The sequence below is a fragment of the Oncorhynchus gorbuscha genome, linkage group LG13 (assembly GCF_021184085.1).
Source record: "Oncorhynchus gorbuscha isolate QuinsamMale2020 ecotype Even-year linkage group LG13, OgorEven_v1.0, whole genome shotgun sequence".
Lineage (NCBI taxonomy): Eukaryota > Metazoa > Chordata > Actinopteri > Salmoniformes > Salmonidae > Oncorhynchus > Oncorhynchus gorbuscha.
The window spans coordinates 25,396,587-25,419,591 of NC_060185.1; the positions used below are offsets into that span (position 1 = coordinate 25,396,587).

At 40.0% G+C, this 23,005-nt stretch overlaps 1 protein-coding gene across 9 annotated transcripts in view; it reads right to left on the reverse strand.

Annotated features, from left to right (window-relative positions):
• Positions 1–5,637: 5,637 nt before the first annotated feature.
• The window catches only part of LOC123992620 (RNA-binding protein Musashi homolog 2-like), a 358,445-nt gene continuing 341,077 nt past the window's right edge, over positions 5,638–23,005 (reverse strand). For 2 of the 9 annotated variants that reach the window (XM_046293912.1, XM_046293907.1), the window contains exons 12-15: positions 20,404–20,601; positions 12,669–12,823; positions 8,539–8,615; positions 5,713–5,848 (exon numbers count right to left, since the gene is read on the reverse strand). In XM_046293912.1, coding sequence (XP_046149868.1) covers positions 8,574–8,615; positions 12,669–12,823; positions 20,404–20,601 — 395 coding nt within the window. In that variant the 3' untranslated portion in view covers positions 5,713–5,848; positions 8,539–8,573. Of the gene's footprint in view, positions 5,849–8,538; positions 8,616–12,668; positions 12,824–20,403; positions 20,602–23,005 lie in introns of all 9 variants that reach the window. The other 7 variants (XM_046293911.1, XM_046293906.1, XM_046293916.1 and 4 more) reach the window with 5 other exon arrangements.

The window sequence follows — 23,005 nt, forward strand, 5'->3', positions numbered from 1 at the left end:
AACTGTACTGTACGTACACTGTTATTATACACCTTTAATCACTCTATATCGGTTTCAGCCTTACATCAATTTATGTATCTCCTTTTTCATATCCTCTGAAGACCGTGCTTCTGCTTGATGTTATGTCAATGCTCATTTTGTTTCAGATTTTAACATACAGTATAATCATTATCTGGTAATGGAAATCAGATTTTCTTTGTATGGTGATTATTCAAATGACATGTGATCCAAAAAACAAATAATTGTATAATTTCTTCCATGAATATCTCTGACTTTTGGGGATGGAAGTGTACCACAGAATAACAATACACACACTATAGGCCATTATATTCAACTTTGTGCATTTTAATTTTGTTGCATCTTCTGGCATACATTATTTTGCAAATATAACTCAAAAGGTTTAATCCCACACCAATTCAACTTTAAACAATATTCCATTTAAAATAAAAACAATGAGTGAAATGGTTCAAAACAGTTTATTTTATTTTTTTTCCAGACAAACACATCGATTTCTGGACCACAGTAGAGGATGGAAACCTTTTCACAAACATTTTTATTATTATCATTATTTGAAAATACAAATATAAAATTACTTTCCACATCTGAGATGTGAGAGAACCCCATCCACTTCAGTTTATTTTACAACAGGGCTTGAGCAAGCCATACAAGAAGACCTGAAAGATGCTTTCAGAATTCAGTCCTATCAGTCAGCTCTCGCCGTAAAAAGTCTGTTAACATTAAAACATGGGCAAGTGTTAGGAATGGGCAAGGCAATCAGAGGTCGAACCCAAGAGGGAGCATGAGAGAAGAAAAGCCTCTGCTAAGGTAAGGTCAAATGTACTGTAGGAAGAATATTCACAAAGACCCACAGGACTTCTAATGACTGTACCGCTTCCCGAAACCCCCTGTACCCACACACACACACACACACACTCACTCACTCTCTGCTCTAGCAGTGGCCCATGCCATGGTACTCACTAACCGACAATTTCCCATTTTAAATAATTGTATGTTTTACCCTAAAGTATCAGTTACAGCTTCTTCATTTCATGTTTTCCAGTCCAGCCATGTTGCATCATTGGCAAACATAATGTTAAGCGTGACACAAACATAATGTTAAGCGTGACACAAACATAATGTTAAGCGTGACACAAACATAATGTTAAGCGTGACACAAACATAATGTTAAGCGTGACACAAACATAATGTTAAGCGTGACACAAACATAATGTTAAGCGTGACACAAACATAATGTTAAGCGTGACACAAACATAATGTTAAGCGTGACACAAACATAATGTTAAGCGTGACACAAACATAATGTTAAGCGTGACACAAACATAATGTTAAGCGTGACACAAACATAATGTTAAGCGTGACACAAACATAATGTTAAGCGTGACACAAACATAATGTTAAGCGTGACACAAACATAATGTTAAGCGTGACACAAACATAATGTTAAGCGTGACACAAACATAATGTTAAGCGTGACACAAACATAATGTTAAGCGTGACACAAACATAATGTTAAGCGTGACACAAACATAATGTTAAGCGTGACACAAACATAATACAAACAGTGCTGCCTACGTAAACATTTCAGACAGCAAGGAGTTAATTTCATCTGAAATGAGGGTTCAGCCTCAACAAATAGACATGCGCAATAATATATCTTTAACTAACATGTATATACATTATGTACCTGTTATTACAGTAGGTATGTGTGCATTGTGTGTCTGTTAATTCAGTGATGGGATAATTGTTTGGCCATTGCCTAGCACTTGCCTCAAGATTCAAGTTTAAATGGTTAGGGTACTACCCAATATATCATCCAACACCTTCCAGGTCTTTTTATGTCATTTTTTTTCTCTTTTAAATTTTTTTTAAAACCAATTATCCAATGATTAAGTAGTCTAGCAAGATGTGTAACATTCATCAGCTGTAAACTGCTGTCCATGTGGGGAAAAAGTACAGCAACTACAGAGCCATGCTACCTTAAAGTCCAAGCTATGAAATCACTTTTTTATTTTTTTATTTTAATCAACTAATAGAGATGGTATGAAATATTTTGAATGGATAGTCAGCCAACTTTTACTCTAATCAAATAGTAAATCAGGTATGGTGATATTGGTAGAGGGACATTTAAAACAGAAATGGCATCTTGCAATGTATAACAGAGCCTTACTTAGTACAAACATCACATGCTCTCAGTGGGTACATACTGCTGCCATAATGTCCCGTTTACCAACAGGTTCCGACATGTGCCACATTTTGGCTCAGTCTTCATGAGAATGATGCATACATCCTATCCTACCTCAACTCTGTGCTTCTGTGATTTGCTTAAAATGAAACATGTCCTTTACGTATCATTTCAATAAGCCCTTCATATAACAACTCATCAATAGCTTTGCACTGTCTTGTTTTCCTTTAGCAGGAGGGTCTTAAAGATGAAGTTATTGCACAGTGTAAATGTCTATAAAAAACAAGCAGGCTATACCATCTTTGAATGAGAAGAATTTAAATAGAGACCAAGCACTTGAATGAATCTACAATGTAAGTGTTTCATGATACCCAGGCTTTGATTAAAGTAAAACGCTGCTTCCAATGGTGCAAGAGTACAAAAAGAATTCACTACATTCTCAAATGTTGATAATGAACTCAAACTATAATTATAATTAATTAAGTAGACACCTAAAATGAAATACAACTGTATCCAAAAATAGTAGTGCCAGGGGCCACTGGGATATTGTTTAATAGTACAAACATCAAAACGAGTTTAAAATAATGATCTATAATAGCCATTATTATCATTAGTCCGTTATAACTTTCTAAAAAATATATGATTTCTCCATTAATGTAATAAAATCCATTATACTCAATCATAATTCTAGCTTGTGTCCCTCTTGTGAAATAATAACAGAACTGGTTTGTATATCTAGCATTAGCTTTTAAGGTAGTATGGCACACCCCTTTTTAAACATTCAAGTGTGGGGATCAATGCCTTGTTTACGATTCGGTCTTACAGAAATGTCTGATTTTAAATGTCCTCAATGATTGCTTTGGTTAGTTGAAACCATGTGAGAACAGTAAAACTGAAAATAGACAAATGGTATTGAAAAGAATGTCAGCTTTTTTATATATATATATATATATATATAACTATGGTAATTAAGAAGAGAAAGCTCTATCCTTACTGGTCCTACATCTCCTAATAGCTACATCTACATCTTAACTACATAACAACTACCACTAATACTAGGAGAGAGTGAGACAGAGAAGGAGTGGGAGACAAAGAGGAAGATAGAGAGATCAACAAATAAGTGTATAGCCACTACACTGGCATCAAAGACGGCACTCTGTTACAAGGTCATTTGCAGGTTTCTTTTTTTCCACACATTACTGAAATACATTGATGATCAACATAAGATTACTGTATAAGGTGCCAGGGAATGGAGAAAGAACCGGATGGATGTACAGTACATTCTAATATTGTTAGTATAATAATTATTATTAATATAATCATTAACAACCACAAAAATATTGATACAAATCCTTCTGAATAAAAATGTGAATCATTCAAGGGAACATACTTTTTTTCTCTTTTTTTGAATTTGTAACATACATGTTTATTTTAATTTGATTATTACTTAAACAAGTCCCCATTTTATTTGACAAGAATCCAGGATTCTGCTTCAGAGGAACCATTTCTCAATCTCAACAAACCAGTCCCTACAGGAAATGAACATTTCTCAATCTCAACAAACCAGTCCCTACAGGAAATGAACATTTCTCAATCTCAACAAACCAGTCCCTACAGGAAATGAACATTTCTCAATCTCAACAAACCAGTCCCTACAGGAAATGAACATTTCTCAATCTCAAACCAGTCCCTAAACCAGTCCCTTTCTCAATCAGGAAATGAACATTTCTCAATCTCAACAAACCAGTCCCTACAGGAAATGAACATTTCTCAATCTCAACAAACCAGTCCCTACAGGAAATGAACGTGGTGACTACAGTTACTTGGCTAAGCCGAAATGCTCCAATCTATGGATTATATATGGATTGTATTTATTTATTTTTTGTTAAATAAATGCCCTTTGGGCAAAACAACTTTTTCCAATTGCAAGAGTCAAGATGACTAATATCTAATGGGAATAAAAAATGATTCTTAAAAAACATTCCTTCATATATCATCTGATCAAGACCATTTTAAATATCCAACACTTAAAATGTGCACATAGAATATGGTCACTTTCCTTCTTTGTCACAGTGCAACAACTTTTCTCATAATCCATTCATCATTTCAACAGGTTTAAATTGAAAATAAATGAATTTGTCATCTCATCTAAGATAAAACTCACAGGACTGAGGTAATGATAGATGTTTTTGCCTTCCTAATTAGTTCAAGAAAACTTCACAATAAATGTATGTAAAATATATCTGACTTGAAATATTTCCTGTCACATTGAAAGCAGGTGCTCTGTTCAAAATGGATAAACAGCATTAATAATAAAAACTGAAGATAACCATAACAAAATGAAACACGTGCAGATTGGTATGAAATGCATCTGGACACTAGTATTCAACATCTGGTATTTTCAAACTAATACAAAGTAAAAGTGTGCTTTTGAATTTGTATCATGTTCTTTTTTTATAGTATTGACTTCAGTCACAGATACAGTAGCGTTTCACTTACGAGAGTCTAGAAGAAGTTGAGCCGGTGTCCTCTTTGAGAGACATTGTGTAGCAATGTCCAGTGTTAACCTTGTGTCATCTTTTAGAAGCTGTGCACTTTTGAGCTCACCATGTAGAAGACACAACAGTATGCTGGTATGACATTAGCACAGTAAGAAAGACAACAGTATTTACAGAGCAAGCCAACAGTGTTCTTGTAGAATCGAGTCCTCAATGGGGTTATCATGGCATTTTGTGCTACATATGGATTATGATACGACTTAAGAGCATTAAATGTCCTCGTCTTTGAAAGTTGAGCTCTTGCACATTACAGCCTTTTATGATGAACCATCACAAAAATATGGTTCTCGCTGAAACGATTATATGCAGTGATTTGAATAATATTTACAGTTATATTTTTCTTAAAATCTGAATTCACAAAGTATTAAAAGGAAAGGTTATTTTTTCCTGACAACAAAAACATTTGTAAAAAAGGACTGTGAAAATATTGTAGTCCTCTTATTGCCCAAAATAGGTAATTAACAACATTAAAATAAACAACAAAAAAACTACTAAGATATATTAGTTACTCTTAAAATTGAATTAACACCGTCTTTCTTCAGGCCTCATCAGTTCATGTCAGTTTTCTTGTATGTGCAAACTGACACCTGCATTTTTCCATCAGCAAGAATAAAAGCAAACAACCATAGCAACATAGCAATTTGAAAAGAAAAAAACAGAAATAAGCCAGTTTACATAAATAGTTACTAATTTCAGAGAGGATCAAAAATATTGGAGTAAATTAAAATTAGAATTAATCTTCCCTTATTAATTTGAAGACTACACTGAAAATAATGAACATAAACTAAACAGATTTAAAATAAGGAACATTTAAAGGACAAAAAAACACCTAAATCCTACACAAAGGTACTAGGTTACAGTTGGATATTAAGGATGTGAACGCCAGGTTTGGATTATAGTACAGCAGATTGTAGTTTATTTTTCTGAGATGATTTTGACATTTTCTTCAGTTCTTCTTCACGTGGTGCCGCCTCCACTCTCCTCCTGTCTGTTGATGCTGTAGTGCTTGGCGTTGGATGGCATCACCTGTTCACATAGCCAGTTAAAAACTCCGCCCGGTCTTCCCCGGGCCTCCTGAAATACTCTGCTGGAATGGGAAACGGAGACATTCAAACCAATAGTTAAAACCAAAAGCTCCCCCTTGTCTGTAACACTAATACAGTATGTCATGTCTGATAGCCTTTCCTTCAACTGCCAATATTTTCTTCTGTGCAGTATATCTATTCGTTTTACATTTTCACTTGATTCTGAAACATTTGATTGATGGTAGAACCAATTTTAGAGGTTCAAATTTGTTGAAAAAGCAGATGGTCCAAACTGGATCCTCTCAAACCCAGCCTCTGCAGGGTAGAGAGCAGAACGAGTGCTACATCCCATGGGAACATTTTCACAGGCAGAAAGATGGATGGCACTAGCCTGGAATACAAACTCAATTATTCTGTTTCACTATTGCTTCACTTCAAGAAAGGATTCCAGGCTAGGATGGTCACGGCAGTGAGACCAGCCCAGACACAACATAGAGTACAATAGTATTCCTGCTACCACACGACACAGAGTTTTATGGAAGAGGGGCAGCAGGCATGGACAGGATATCACTCCCGTGTTAGTCTACAGTACATACAGCATGCACAGAGACAAGCAGTACCACCCAGCTACCAGTTAGATGAGGGGTTCGTTTTTTAAAAGCAGGTTTACAGAAAACTGCACTTTACTCTGTTGCCTTCTCTGATGGCTTCCACTGTGCTGTCTGGCCCTGTGTTTTTATATTGAACAAAAATATAAACGCAACATGCAACAATTTCAAAGATTGTCCTGAGTTACAGTTCATATAAGGATATCAATCAATTGAAATAATTTCATTACGCCCTAATCTATGGATTTCACATGACAGGTCCATTGGTGGGCCTGGGAGGGCATAGGTCCACCCACTGGGGAGCCAGGCCCAGCCAATCAGAATGAGTTTTTCCCCACAACAGGGCTTCATTACATACATAAATACTCCTCTGCACAACTTTACATGTTGTATTTATATTTTTGCTCAGTGTTTATACACTAGCAATGAATTTCAACAACAAATGCTAATTGTTGTACAAAATGTACATCTCCCAGACCCATTGTGATCTAGTTCAAACAGAAATATGGTGAAAACTAGAGAAACAGATGACTACATCTGCGTCGTCCTTCCATTTCACAACAATACACGATAGGACACAAGGTGCTACACTAAATCAGCGGTGACACCATGCAGTCACTCCCACCATGCAGTCACTCCCACCATGCAGTCACTCCCACCATGCAGTCACTCCCACCATGAAGTCACTCCCACCATGCAGTCACTCCCACCATGCAGTCATTCCCACCATGCAGTCACTCCCACCATGCAGTCATTCCCACCATGCAGTCACTCCCACCATGCAGTCACTCCCACCATGCAGTCATTCCCACCATGCAGTCACTCCCACCATGCAGTCACTCCCACCATGCAGTCACTCCCACCATGCAGTCACTCCCACCATGCAGTCACTCCCACCATGCAGTCATTCCCACCATGCAGTCACTCCCACCAGCCTGACACATCTGTCCAACAGAGGGTTTTATGAATAAGACTCCAGAGGAGAGCTGGACTGGGGTGTCTCTGTCTGGGTTGATCAAACTCCACACAAAACTGACTGCTTAAGAATGAAACTTGAAGTGGTGTACTGGACTGTTGCTGCTGAGTAGCTGCAGTGACTAACACTGCCCTAAGGCAAAGATTCTCACTGTAGAGACATACACACACTCTCAGAGTACAAACACGCACGCACACTCACACTCCACTCGCCACTCTCATACTGTACTCAAACTGCTCACAAATGCACTTTATACACACACACGTTCGCTGATGTGGCTTCTAAATGGCTTATAAACAGTCAGACAGTTATGTTTGGAGGTTTGTTTTCATAAAGTTGCTCAATAAACTGCGGCGGTGAGGGTAGAGATGTGGTCTCCAGAGGAGGAAATGACCCAAAGGTGAACAACTGCACAGATCCAGCTCCGCCTCACTCTCAACTCACGCTCCAGACCAGTGTCCATATACAGTAGCACGTCAAATAATATATATAATAACATGCCATTTAGCAGACACTTTTATCCAAAGTGACTTACAGTCATGCGTACATTTTACTTATGGGTGGCCTCGAGAATTGAACCCACAACCCCGGCAGTGCAAGTGCAACTGAGCCATACAGGACCACAAGAAACTGGAGTCTGTTCCCTGAATAGCCAAGGCCGACCCACCGCACAATATATGACTTGGTTATGACTCTTGGTTGAATTCCAGTGGAAAGCTAGCTACATTAAATCGGTAACACAAGAGAAGGCAACAGTGAGGAAAGCAACAGCAGAGTTTGCATACACCCAGAACACCTTTCCTTTACAGAATACTATCATATTTGATTTGAACAGAATGCATGCTTAGTCTTCTAGAAACAGGGTAACAAAGTGACAATAATGGGGGAAATAGTGTCGGGGCGTTGCAAGTTAGATATGTGCATTTCACCATCTCGGTGGTTTCACAATGGAAAATGACAAACATTCACTTTTTAAAGGGTTTCAATATACAAATCCAAATACACAAAATAAGAATGCAGACATGTAAGCAACGTGTATAAACCCTGTAGAAAGTGTTTTCTTGTTTTTTTGAGGAGGAGGATCTAAATCAGACAGAAAGAGAAAGAAAATATAAAAGGAAAAGGGAAGGAAAACGACTAAAACATTATAGAAATGACATAATAATACCTCAAATGAGATGGCAACCAACCACCTGTTAGGTTTCAATGGTATCCATTTGTAAAAGCGGTTGCAATCAACGGCCCCTAAAAGTGTACAGTTAGTACCTGTGTCAGTATGCATTTCAGGGAAAAAGGCTAAAAAGAAACCTATTACTGGTGAGTATATTTTATTCATAGGATGTGCTGCCAGCATGAATGGAAATGTATCTCGTTCATTTCCTCAAGTCAAGTTCGTTTTAGCCATCGGAACAGCATTTAGGCCCCAATTTGGTTCTTTAATTTTGAATGTGGAAAATGGCCACACAGAGGTGGGTCTCAGGTAGTCCCATTGTGGTGCTGCCAACCTGTCTGTGTCCTAGAGCAGAGCTCTCTTTATAGGCAGCATAAATTAAATCAAACTATTTCTAAAGAGTCATGGACATGGAAACCAAAGAGGACGGTACCGATGGGGTACATACTAAGAATGTATTTTTATTTGATAAGAAGCAGTGATTAAAACCAATTGAATTCTGCAGCGATGGACAGCAGTAGTAATTGGAATCACACTTACTGAATTCACCAACAATAAGGATCCATTATAGCCATTTACTGCATTCACCACCAATAAGGATCCATTATAGAGATTTGGGTAACTTGCTGGACAATAAGGGGCTAATGCTGGCTAAAGCAGCAGACTAAATGTAGTTAACTTCAGATGTCTAAGTGTACTGTGTATGTATTGTGTGAACAAGGTTTTGTTAAGAAAGCATGGATCAGTAGAACTCTAATGTAATCACATTCATGTAACCACAAAAAATATGAATCACCAGCAGAATGACACACATGCAAAAATAACTTCAGCAATTACAGTGGGGAGAACAAGTATTTGATACACTGACTATTTTGCAGCTTTTCCTACTTACAAAGCATGTAGAGGTCTGTCATTTGTAAAAGCTCTACTTTTGTCTCAACAGACCACGTGACCTTCTCCCATTCCTCCTCTGGATCATCCAGATGGTCATTGGCAAACTTCAGACGGGACTGGATATGCGCTGGCTTGAGTAGGGGGACCTTGCGTGCGCAGCAGGATTTTAATCCATGACAGCGTAGTGTTACTAATGGTTTTCTTTGAGACTGTGGTCCCAGCTCTCTTCAGGTCATTGACCAGGTCCTGTTGTGGAGTTCTGGGCTGATCCCTCACCTTTCTCATGATCATTGATGCTCCACGAGGTGAGATCTTGCATGGAGCCCCAGACCGAGGGCGATTGAGCATCATCTTGAACTTCTTACATTTTCTAATAATTGCGCCAACAGTTGTTGCTTTCTCACCAAGCTGCTTGCCTATTGTCCTGTAGCCCATCCCAGCCTTGTGCAGGTCTACAATTTTACCCCTGATGTCCTTACCCAGCTCTCTGGTCTTGGCCATTGTGGAGAGGTTGGAGTCTGTTTGAGTGTGTGGACAGGTGTCTTTTATACAGGTAACAAGTTCAAACACGTGCAGTTGATACAGGTAGTGAGTGGAGAACAGGAGGGCTTCTTAAAGAAAAACGAACAGGTCTGTGAGAGCCGGAATTCTTACTGGTTGGTAGGTGATCAAATACTTATGTCATGCAATAAAATGCAAATTAATTTACTTAAAAATCATACAATGTGATTTTCTGGATTTTTGTTTTAGATTCCGTCTCTCACAGTTGAAGTGTACCCATGATAAAAATTACAGACCTCTACATGCTTTGTAAGTAGGAAAACATGCAAAATCGGCAATGTTTCAAATACTTATTCTCCCCACTGTATATTAAGGATGGAAAGAATGGAAACGGAAGTACTCCTCCAAAGCGAATGTGTCACCCAACCCATTACCCATTACCCAACCCATTACCCATTACCCAACCCATTACCCAACTCATTACTATTACCCAACCCATTACCCAACCCATTACCCATTACCCAACCCATTACCCATTACCCAACCCATTACCCATTACCCAACCCATTACCCATTACCCAACCCATTACCCATTACCCATTACCCAACCCATTACCTAACCCCTTACCCAACCCATTACCCATTACCCAACCCATTACCCATTACCCAACCCATTACCCATTACCCAACCCATTACCCATTACCTAACCCCTTACCCAACCCATTACCCAACCCATTACCCATTACCTAACCCCTTACCCAACCCATTACCCAACCAATTACCCATTACCCAACCCATTACCCATTACCTAACCCCTTACCCATTACTCATTACCCAATCCATTATCCATTACCCAACCCATTACCCATTGCCCATTACCCAACCCATTTCCCAACCCATTACCCATTACCTAACCCCTTACCCATTACTCATTACCCAACCCATTTCCCATTGCCCATTAACCAACCCATTACCCAACCCATTACCCATTACCCAACCCATTTCCCAACACATTACCCAACCCATTACCCAACCCATTACCCATTACTCATTACCCAACCCATTACCCATTACCCAACCCATTACCCAACCCATTTCCCAACACATTACCCAACCAATTACCAAAACCCAACCCATTACCCAACCCAACCCAACGTGTCACCCAACCCAACCCATTATGTAGCTGAAACTGTGAACTTCAACAGCCAATGTCCAAAAAATAAAATATGTGCCGCTACATAAGACAATCATAAGAACTGAGCTTGAAGAGAAAAATATCAGCTATTTCATTCTATGTAGGTTGGGATAGCCATATATAGCAACAGCATGAAATATTTCTGACTAGGGATTTTGAGTGCCAACGGTGCCTGTCATTTCTGAAATATAGACAAGATCTTCAACCTACATTTCCCTTATTGAGGGTGAAACTGTCTCTCAAAGTCAAGTGGAAGGTGACATTCCATTCCGATTGTAAACGATGGTTCAGCAGTTAGCTAATCTAATGAAAGCCCTCTCTGTTTGCAGAGTGGTGCTTTATGTGCCGACTGGTTCCTTTAAAATGTCTCTAACATGCTAGGAATGCACCGGAAGACAAGGTGTTCAGTTGGCCAAACATACAAAAAGTCTTCTTCAGTTTTCAGCACACCTTGATGTTGCATTTTGGACAAGAGTTCAAATAGGGTGAACTGTATTAATTATCGGTGTGGCAGAGTACAAGGCTTTTAGTTACTCATCCATTTTAGTTGGAGCAGATTTTTCTCCGTGCTTTTTCCTAAGCTGGCTAAAATCCATCAATACCCTCATCAAAGGTTCCAGACTGAAGCATCCAACAGGGATAATGAATGTCAGTCTCTTCAAAGGACATGGAGAAAATATTCTTACCACAGTGGTTTAACGCACAAGGGGTTACTATTGTTGTATTGATTTACATAATGCACTTTGAATGAGGACCCTTTCAAAGCCCTGGAATTCGTCTGGTGTGAGTCTACTCGCATCAGGAGTCACCACCACTGAAAAGGTGAAACAAAATAACTAATTGCAGGATTTCTTGACCTTCTGGCTGGCGCATGAACAGAAGTACACTGACACGTCAGAGAGGTGATGACAGGCCGTACAAGTTCACAGTTTGTTTTAACGTTACTGCAGCTGACAGAAAAAATGAAATGTGTGAATGAGGACAAAATGTTGGTAATGTACACAATCACACAGACCCAACCACGCGCCTGAGCACCTGTCTAGCACTTGTGCCTTATTTGATGTTTAGATGGCAAACATTCTCACTGCATTGCAGGCACATATGCATTGTAAAGCTTTAATAGGCCTAAACTCTGGCACAGTGACACTGAACACACTGATTATGCCTGCATTATTGTTTGACTAAAGTTGAACAGAGTGACCAGTAGAACTTTGATTCACAGAGATTGTAATCTGATGAATGTTTACATGATGCCATCACGTTCACATACAGGAAGCACTACTTAATCTACAGCTCTCGTCTGATATACATGATACATTTAGCATAACAAACGGAAGAGCGCACAAGACATCTGTAGCATAATAAGAAGACCGATCTCTTTTGTGGATAGAAATCATATCCTTCAGACTGATGAAATATCCTGACGATGAGTTGAAATGAGCTGAGAGAATGAACAAGGAATATGGTTGACAGCACAAAGAAGATGAAGGCGGTATTGGACGAGGTGAACGAGTTGCTGGAGTAAGCTGTACTTACAGCAATGCTGTGGCCGAAGCCAGAGCCAGGCTGTGGGCTAGCAGCACTAATGTAGTTGCCCACACCGGAGTCCTGGCTGGGAGTGCCATAGACGTCAGCCACGGGCCCGGGACTGTTGGTGCCGGGGAAGGCTCCGGGCCTGGCCTGGTTGGTGCCTGACGGAAGGGGGGAAGCGGGGGCGCCAAAATTGGATGATCAATGTAGCTATTTAGGACTGGTGGTGTGCAGAGATGGATAAAAGCTAAGTTTGTAGCTGAGGCCTGGCATGCATAGTGGGAGAGACTATAAGAACACTGGTGACCTGCAAAACTACTAACCTGACCCTTACCTTAAACGGGGAAAAAACGTTTGTATTTTTTCATTAGTCCCATATTGATACAGTCCCAAAATGTTTTGCATGTCAGCAGTCATGTTTTAAAGATATTGGACTTTCAAGAAGCAAAGTGTCACCAGCAACATTATCATGATGAAAAAAAAACACCAAATTATTTTATTATTATTATTATTATTATTTTGGGAGGATTTTCCCTTTAACCAAACGGTAACCAATTCTGAAAGTAAATATCAGTTTGCAGGTCAGGAGTGTCCATATAGCCTTTTCCATGCACAGTAAAATAAATCAAATCAAATAAAAATACTGGGATGAAAAACACAAAACACAAACCTCAATACACTACAGTCAAACAGGAAATGATAATGTCAGAGAGGAAGAAGGAAGAGTGTTTATAGTTTATGTATACATTAATTAGTTCAAATGGAATGTAACGCAAGCAGAAACGTATTAATAATGTTTAAATGTGATGTTTGTATGAGGAGCCTGGTATAAACATATACAGTACCAGTCAATAGTCTGGACACACCTACTCATTCAAGGGTTTTTCATTATTTTTTACTATTTTTTGCATTGTAGAATAATAGTGAAGACATCAAAACTATGAAATAACACATGGAATCATGTAGTAACCAAAAAAGTGTTCAAATAATCAAATAGTACTTTATATTTGAGATTCTTCAAAGTAGCCACCCTTTGCCTTGATGGCAGCTTTGCACACTCTTGGCATTCTCTCCACCAGCTTCATGAGGTAGTCACCTGGAATGCATTTAAAGGTGTGTCTTGTTAATTTGTGGAATCTCTTTCCTTCTTAATGTGTTTGAGCCAATCAGTTGTGTTGTGACAAGGTAGGGGTGGTATACAGAAGATAGCCCTACTTGGTAAAATACCAAGTCCATTTTGTGGCAAGAACAGCTCAAATAAGCAACAACAAAAATGACAGTCCGTCATTACTTTAAGACGTGAAGGTCAGTCAACACGGAACATTTCAAGAACTTTGAAAGTTTCTTTAAGTGCAGTCGCAAAAAACATCAAGCGCTATGATGTAACTGGTTCTCATGAGGACCGCCACACAAAAGGAAGACCCAGAGTTAGATCTGCTGCAAAGGATAAGTTCATTAGTTACCAGCCTCAGAAATTGCAACCCAAATAAAATGCTTCACAGAGTTCAAGTAACAGACACATGTCAACATGAACTTTTCAGAGGAGACTGCGTGAATCAGGCCTTTGTGGTCGAATTGCTGCAGAGAAAGCACTACTAAAGGACACCAATAAGAAGAGAGACTTGCTTGGGCCAAGAAACACAAGCAATGGACATTAGACAGGTGGAAATCTGTACGAATTTGAGATTTTTGGTTCCAACCGCCATGTCTTTGTGAGACGTAGAATTAGGTGAACAGATGATCTACGCATGTGTAGTTCCCACCGTGAAGCATGGAGGAGGAGGTGTGATGGTGTGGGGGTGCTTTGCTGGTGACACTGTCAGTGATTTATTCAGAATTCTAGGGACACTTAACCAGCAGATCTACCACAGCATTCTGCAACAATACGCCGTCCCATCTGATTTGGGCTTAGTGGGACTATCATTTGTTTTTCAACAGGACAATGATCCGACACACCTCCAGGCTGTGTAAGGGCTATTCGACCAAGAAGGAGAGTGATGGAGTGCTGCATTAGATGACCTGGCCTCCACAATCACCTGACCTCAACCCAATTGAGATGGTTTGGGATGAGTTGGACCGCAGAGTGAAGGAAAAGCAGCCAACAAGTGCTCAGCATCAAGTGCTCAGCATCAAGGCAAAGGGTGGCTACTTTGAAGAATCTAAAATATGTTTTGATTTGTTTAACACTTTTTGGTTACTACATGATTCCATATGTGTTATTTCATAGTTTTGATGTCTTCACTATTGTTCTACAATGTAGAAAATAGTCAAAAAGAAGAAGAACCCTTGAATGAGTAGGTGTGTCTAAACTTTTGACTGGTACTATACATATGCAAAATGTATACATATTCTACAAGCCATCTGACCAGCTCCAACTAAACTCGGTTTTAAAAGACGATGTAATTCAGGAGCTGTTCTATAAAGGGAAGATATGAAGGCTATCTCTCTACACAGCAGCTGAAGGAGCTCATCTCAAGATCCGACAGGATGAAAAAACGTGGCAGAGAAAAAGTGAGCTGCCTCTTTTCGGGTCCCTCTCCTTATCACTTTTTTACATCTCTCCGTCTAGCGCTGCGTTGTGCGTCCGCCAGCGTCAAATATGACTGCCCGTTCATGAATCCCACTTTCATACAATAAATTGCTGCAGGGATTTGGGCACAACACCCCCTATCTAATCAACACCTGTCGCTAGGAGAGGCCCTCTCTCTCTCTCCTCCTTTAAATATATGATGGTGATTATCTTTCCCTTAGTGCCAGGGGTATCAGGCCTAGCTGGTGCCTGACAGCCAGGAAATTACACAGGGTGTCCTGGGTAATGCCTGCTAAAAGACTGCATCATTGAGTCACATTTCCACAGCAGCCTCCCACCAAGCCCAGCCGGCCCTTCTGCATAGAGCGAGAGAGAGAGAGAGAGAGAGCACATTAAAGAGCAGAGAAATGGACCCCACCACCCACACTCTGGATATCAGAGCTCATCCAGAGAGAAAGAGAGAGAGAGAGAGAGAGAGTGAGATAAGAGAGTGAGAGAGAAGAGCTTGAGAGAGAGACAGAGAGAAGAGAGAGAGAGAGAAAAGAGCGAGAAGAGAGCGAGACAGAAAGAAGAGGGAAAAGAGAGAGAGAGGGAGAAGAGAGCGCGGAGAGAGAAGAGAGCGAGAGAGATATAGAGAAAAGAGCGAGAGAGAAGACAGTGAGCAAGAGAGAAGAGAGGGAGTGGAGAGAGAAGAGAGTAAGAAAAGAGAAAAGAGAGGAGATAGAGAAAAGAGGAGAGAAAATATAGAGAGCGAAAAGAGAGCGAGGAGAGGAGAGAGAAAATAGAGAGAAAAGAGAGAAAATAGAGAGAGAGAAGAGAGTGAGAGAGGAGAGTGAAAATAGAGAGAGAAGAGAGTGAGAGAGAAGAGAGCGAGAGAGAGAGAAAGAGGCAAGAGAAAAGAGAGAGAGAAGAGAGAGAGAGAGAAGAGAAAAGAGAGAAAAGAGAGCGAGAGAGAAGATAGACAGAAGAGAGAGTGTGTGTGTGTGTTTAATGTATGACGGGCAGGGAAGATAGGCAGCCACTATAACCAACTGACGAAAGTCTCAACAGCCAATCTAGATGACCTTGGCAGTGTATGTGAGGAAAACTACGGCTATAAAGCGAGAGGGGCAAAGAGAGACAGAATCTTTTGAAAAGTAGAACACGAGGCCGGGGAGAAATCCCAGACCAATAATAATGGCAATTAAGAAATGAGAGAGCAGGAAATAAAAAAGAAAAGGGGAAGTAGAGGAACCATGGGGTTGGCTTAAATTGCTCTAATTGTTGTCTAGACTACTTGAGCCATTGCTGCTGTCAGCTCAGCACCAGGTGACCCTCTGTTTTAGTGTGTTGAAAAGACAAATTAAAATAAATAAAAACAAGAGCAGATATTCAAATTAAAAAATCCGGGGAACCTCGGGCCCCCATGGCGAGGTCTGCTAATTTTTCTCTCCGAGCGCCGCTCAGTGACACTCCTATTAATAAAGGAATATTAAATCAGTCTTCCACTGCAGCTGGAAGCTTTTGCTTGGTGCGGATGTGGATTGAAAGGGAGGTCTATTAATGCGCTTGATCTGAAGACTCGTGAGGGTAAGGGTTATTAAAACCAGCTCAAGAAAGGAGACAGTCTAGATGAGAATGGAGGAGGATTTAGCCACACATTGTAATATGTGTCAAAATGAAATCTCAGTATAAACTAAGTGGGCTACGCTATACAGATACACCTCCATGATCACCATAGATGATTGGATTGTGAAAGATATTGTAAGGTGTAACTGTGCTCTCATAAAAGTGTCGTATGATTAAAAAAAACACAATATTATCTATGGATATCACTGTTTGGGAGCAGAAAACGCATATACACACATACACACACACACCCGGACACACACACACACCACATCAAATATTTCCTTCTCCCTCTAACAAGAGCAGATTAAATAATGAAATGATAAAGATAGAGTAGCCTCATTGTGAGGGAGAAATAAACAACTTCTCAGAGTGACATTGCTGCTTAGTATCAAGCAGTTCCTGACTGGCTGCATTGTTCTTATCAGAGTGACCCAGTCCTGACATGGCTGTTTTACCCACTCTATCTCTGTTTATACAGCAGGCTAGATTCCTCATAATTGCTAGACTTTGCTGAACTGCACATCCCCCTGGCCGTTCCCATGTTGAACAGGATTTACAGTATTTAAACCCCACTGTCAGCCCCACTAATAACTACACATGACTTACACTCATTGGAGCACAGTTGTGGGGTTAGAACATTATTGGTGATTTAAAAAGAATCTCAATGCAATAAAATGTCCAGCACTTTCTGCTCCAGTCTAGATTTATCCAAGGAAATATGGCTTGAAGAACAAGAAAAGAAGTGGAAAAAGAAGAGCACGGTGTGTGTTTCTGAAGGCTAGATCATTCAGACTGGCTGTGCATGAGCTATGATAACCCATTCAATTAGTTCTTTCCTCATAAAATATATTACATTCCAGCAACAAAACATTATCTGGAAAGATAATGTCAAGCCAACAGGAATAATTTGCCACAGAACTTTTGCTCAACTTATTCATGATGATATTCACTATAGTCAAATACAAGCATTGGGAGCTCAATTTGTGGTCACTCGTTCTGTATGACAAATTCCTCATCAATTAGCAGTCTAAAAACATATAAATGATGGTTCATCACCTTATATGAAAAAGTCATGCACTGTACCAACAAACAAGATGCATTGTGGGTAAGCAAGGGATGGAGATCAATATTTGAAGGGTGTGATAAGAAAAAATAATATTGACCTTGCTATATCTTAAACAAAAAACGGTCATAATGTAACTGTATAGCTTTAGACCGTCCCCTCGCCCATACCCGGGCGCGAACCAGGGACCCTCTGCACACACAACAACAGTCACCCATGAAGCATCATTACCCATCGCGCCACAAAAGCCGCAGCCCTTGCAGAGAAAGGGGAACCACTACTTCAAGGTCTCAGAGCAAGTTATGTCACCGATTGAAACTCTATTTAGCGCGCACCACACTCTCACTCTCTCTCTCTTTTACACTCTCTCTCTCTCTCTTTTACACTCCCCCACTCTCTCTTTTACAGTCTCACACTCTTTTACACTCTCACACTCTCTTTCTCTTTTACACTCCCCCACTCTCTCTTTTACACTCTCACACTCTTTTACACTCTCACTCTCCCTCTCTTTTATACTATCACTCTCTCTCTCTTTTACACTCTCACTCTCCCTCTCTTTTATACTATCACTCTCTCTCTCTTTTATACTCTCACTCTCTCTCTCTTTTACACTCTCACTCTCTCTCTCTTTCTTTTACACTCTCACACTCTTTTACACTCTCTCTCTTTTACACTCCCCCACTCTCTCTTTTACACTCTCACTCTCTCTTTTACACTCCCCCACTCTCTCTTTTACACTCTCACACTCTTTTACACTCTCACTCTCTCTCTTTTACACTCCCCCACTCTCTCTTTTATACTCTCACTCTCTCTTTCTCTTTTACACACTCTCTCTCTCTCTTTTACACTCCCCCACTCTCTCTTTTACACTCTCACACTCTTTTACACTCTCACTCTCTCTCTTTTACACTCCCCCACTCTCTCTTTTACACTCTCACTCTCTCTTTTACACTCTCACTCTCTGTCTTTTACACTCCCCCACTCTCTCTTTTACACTCTCACTCTCTCTCTTTCTTTTACACTCTCACACTCTTTTACACTCTCACTCTCTCTCTTTTACACTCCCCCACTCTCTCTTTTACACTCTCTCTCTCTCTTTTACACTCCCCCACTCTCTCTTTTACACTCTCACACTCTTTTACACTCTCACTCCCTCTATTTCTTTTACACTCTCACACTCTTTTACACTCTCACTCTCTCTCTTTTACACTCTCACTCTCTTTTTATTTTACACTCTCACTCTTTTACACTCTCACTCTCTTTTACACTCTCACTCTCTCTCTTTCTTTTACACTCTCACACTCTTTTACACTCTCACTCTCTCTCTCTTTTACACACTCACTCTCTCTTTTACACTCTCACTCTCTCTCTCCCTCTCTCTCTTTTACACTCTCACTCTCTCTCTTTCTTTTACACTCTCACTCTCTCTCTTTTACACTCTCACTCTCTCTCTTTTACACTCTCACTCTCTCTCTTTTACACTCTCACACTCTTTTACACTCTCACTCTCTCTCTTTCTTTTACACTCTCACACTCTTTTACACTCTCACACTCTTTTACACTCTCACTCTCTCTCTCTTTTACACTCTCACTCTCTCTTTTACACTCTCACTCTCTCTCTCTTTTACACTCTCACTCTCTCTTTAAAAACTATCGCTCTCTCTCTCTCTCTTTTACACTCTCACACTCTTTTACACTCTCACTCTCTCTTTAAAAACTCTCTCTCTCTCTCTGTCTCTTTTACACCCTCGCTCCCTCTGACTCTTTTACACTCTCACTCTCTCCCTCACTTTTACACTGTCACTCTCTTTCTTTTACACTCTCACTCTCTCTTTTACACTCTCACTCTCTCTCTCTCTCTCTCTTTCACACTCTCTCTTTTACACTCTCACTCTCTCTTTTACACACTGTCTCGCTCTCTCTCTCTCTCTCTCTCTCTCTCTCTCTCTCTCTCTCTCTCTCTCTCTCTCTCTCTTTTTCTCTCTCTCTCTCTTTTACACTCTCACTCTCTCTTTTACACACTGTCTCTCTCTCTCTCTCTCTCTCTCTCTCTCTCTTACACTCTCACTCTCTCTTTTTACACTCTCACTCTCTCTTTTACACTCTCACTCTCTCTTTTACACACTCTCGCTCTCTCTCTTACATTCTCACTATTTCTCACTCTCTCTTTTACACTCTCACTCTCTCATTTACACTCTCACTCTCTCTTTAAAAACTCTCGCTCTCTCTCTCTTTTACACTCTCACTCTCTCTCTCTCTTTTACACTCTCACTCTTACTCTCTCTTTTACACTCTCTCTCTTTTACTCTTTTACACTCTTTCTTTCTTTCTTTCTCACACACACACACACACACACACACACACACACACACACACACACACACACACACACACACACACACACACACACACACACACACACACACACACACACACACACACACACACACAATAGCCTTCTGATAATTCCTAACTAGAGTTCATGAATCTGAATGGCATCATTGACTAATTGAAGGAGACGTTAGCGGGGTACACACCTGGGCTCTTAAAGTGGTCCGGGCTGTGCTGCAGGTGGTGCTGGAGGGGGGAGTTGCAGGCGGAGGTGGCATGATGCTCACTGTGCTGCAGCATCTGAGCAGCATGGGGCCCCAGGGAGCCAAAGTCGGCAAAGGAGCAGGGCGGCCCCCGCAGGTCACTGGGCCCGGCCCCGGAATAGAACCCATAATCTGGGAACCCTGAGAGATAAGAGTATAGTATAGGGAGGGAGGGAAGGGCGGGAGGGAGGGAAGGGCGGGAGGGAGGGGCGGGAGGGAGGGAGGGGCGGGAGGGAGGGGCGGGATGGGACGCATGTCCATCATCTTGGAAACATTTTACACAGTACTATAGTAACGTAATGGCTTTTTTTGTTGTTATTTTATTGCTATGTTGTTGTTGTTTTTCTGCATGGTATTGTGGTGTGGTAAAGAGGAAGGCAAACTACAGCAAACATCCATGATGCTTCCCCCCACCGCCCACCACCCCCAGCTGCCCCACTGGCAGTGTGTGTGTGTGTGTAATGTGGTATGAGAGACTGGGTACAGGGGCACTACATTACACACACACCAGCCCTGCTCCCTAAAACTAGTGTAGCTGATGTGGCCTCAGGCTAAAAATGATGGTCAAATAAAATCTTTAGCAGAACTTACAACAGGTCAGTTCATGTAATCTTCACTTGCTCGCTTCAAAACACACACACACATAATAACTGTGTGAAATACACACACTAAGAGCTCAAGAGTGAAAAATAACCAAAATGAGATTCTCCTAAAATAAGCGGGAGAATGATGAAGGAAAATCTATTATTCATGTTTGGGCTTCTGCTCATAAATCAATATGATTAGAACAGCAATTCCTCATTCATTTTAGATTTGACACAGGCAAGATTCCACAATGTACTGCACTACTGATGTGGTGGAGAGGAGAAACAGACACAAGGCATTTGTAGCCTAGTGGGCGGCAGGGTAGCCTAGTGGTTAGAGCGTTGGACTAGTAACCGGAAGGTTGCAAGTTCAAACGTTCAAACGCCCGAGCTGACAAGGTACAAATCTGTCATTCTGCCGCTGAACAGGCAGTTAACCCACTGTTCCTAGGCCGTCATTGAAAATAATCATTTGTTCTTAACTGACTTGCCTAGTAAAATAAAACTATAAAGCTTACAGCTCTGTACCGTGCACACTCACAGAGAGCTGCATTATCTGTGTAAATGGACTGTACTTAAAGAATATTATGCTTTCGTGTTTTTATATTTGTTTAGTTTCAGTTCGTTTTCAGACCTGATTTGCTAGTTTTTATTTAGTTATAGTTGTATACAAATATTTCGTTTTTATATTATTTTGTTTCAAAAAATTGTGTCACTTTCACAATCTGCAACGTTCATCAGGACGCAACGTTTTGGAATGTTCAGATAGAAATAGCCTATGTAGAATAATATCAATATGTAGAATCAGCTCTATTCATGGCTCTATTCATGGCATTTCTATCTGCAACGTTCAAGACTGTTTGGCAACTAAACATGGCAAAGGTCTTGTGTCAGTCATTAGACTGTCAGTCATTAGATTAGGTTCGGTTTAAATTCTGAAGTAAATCTCAATGTGACTTGGATTTAAAAGGAATAGTACAGACTGGTACAAAAAATATGGTGGAAGGAAACTCTCTCTCGCCCAAGTTTACACCAATACAATACTTTTTAACTTTAGTATTGTAAGAAGAATCAAGTTAGCTACCTAGCTGATTTTGTTAGCTAGTGACACTGGTGATAGTGATGCACAAGCTAGGCTTATTTAAACATTGCCATCAACTGGCAACATTTGCCTGCCATTTAGTACTTGAAAACCCCACTAGATTGTTGGCCAAAGCTTAGAATTGTATTTAACTCAAATTCATGGTGGTTTTTATTTTATTTTATTTAGTTTTGGAGTAAAATAGAATAGTTTCAGTGTATTTTTTGTTTTTCCAAACATGTTTATTAATCAAATACTCAGTGGCGACCCATCATTCAGGGAATTTTGAGCCCCACTTGTTTAGCAAAAATATATATATATATATTATATACAGTACCAAGTCAAAAGTTGACACTTTATATTTTTGACTATTTTCTACATAGTATATGTAATAAGGCATCAAAACTCTGAAATAACACATATGGAATCATGTAGTAACCAAAAGTAAAATCAAAATATATTTTATATTTGATATTCTTCAAAGTAGCCACCCTTTGCCTTGATGACAGCTTTGCACACCCCCTGTAAATAGGCTTATTACTGTTATTTTATTGTTGCTCTTTAAATAAAAAATTTAAATTAAAATTTTTCTATTTTCATTTTTTTCATTTTTATGTATTTATTGTTTACTTCAGTTTATTTAGAAAATACTTTCTTAACACTTATTGTTTCTTAAAACGGCATTGTTGGTTAAGGGCTAGTAAGTAAGCATTTCACTGTCAGGTCTAAACCTGAGACAAATAACATTTGATTTGATTTGTTGCTAGTGGCGACCTGTCATTCAGGGCAGGTGGATTTGTGTTGTCAGTGGCGACCCGTCATTCAGAGCAGGTGGATTTGTGTTGTCAGTGGCGACCCGTCATTCAGAGCAGGTGGATTT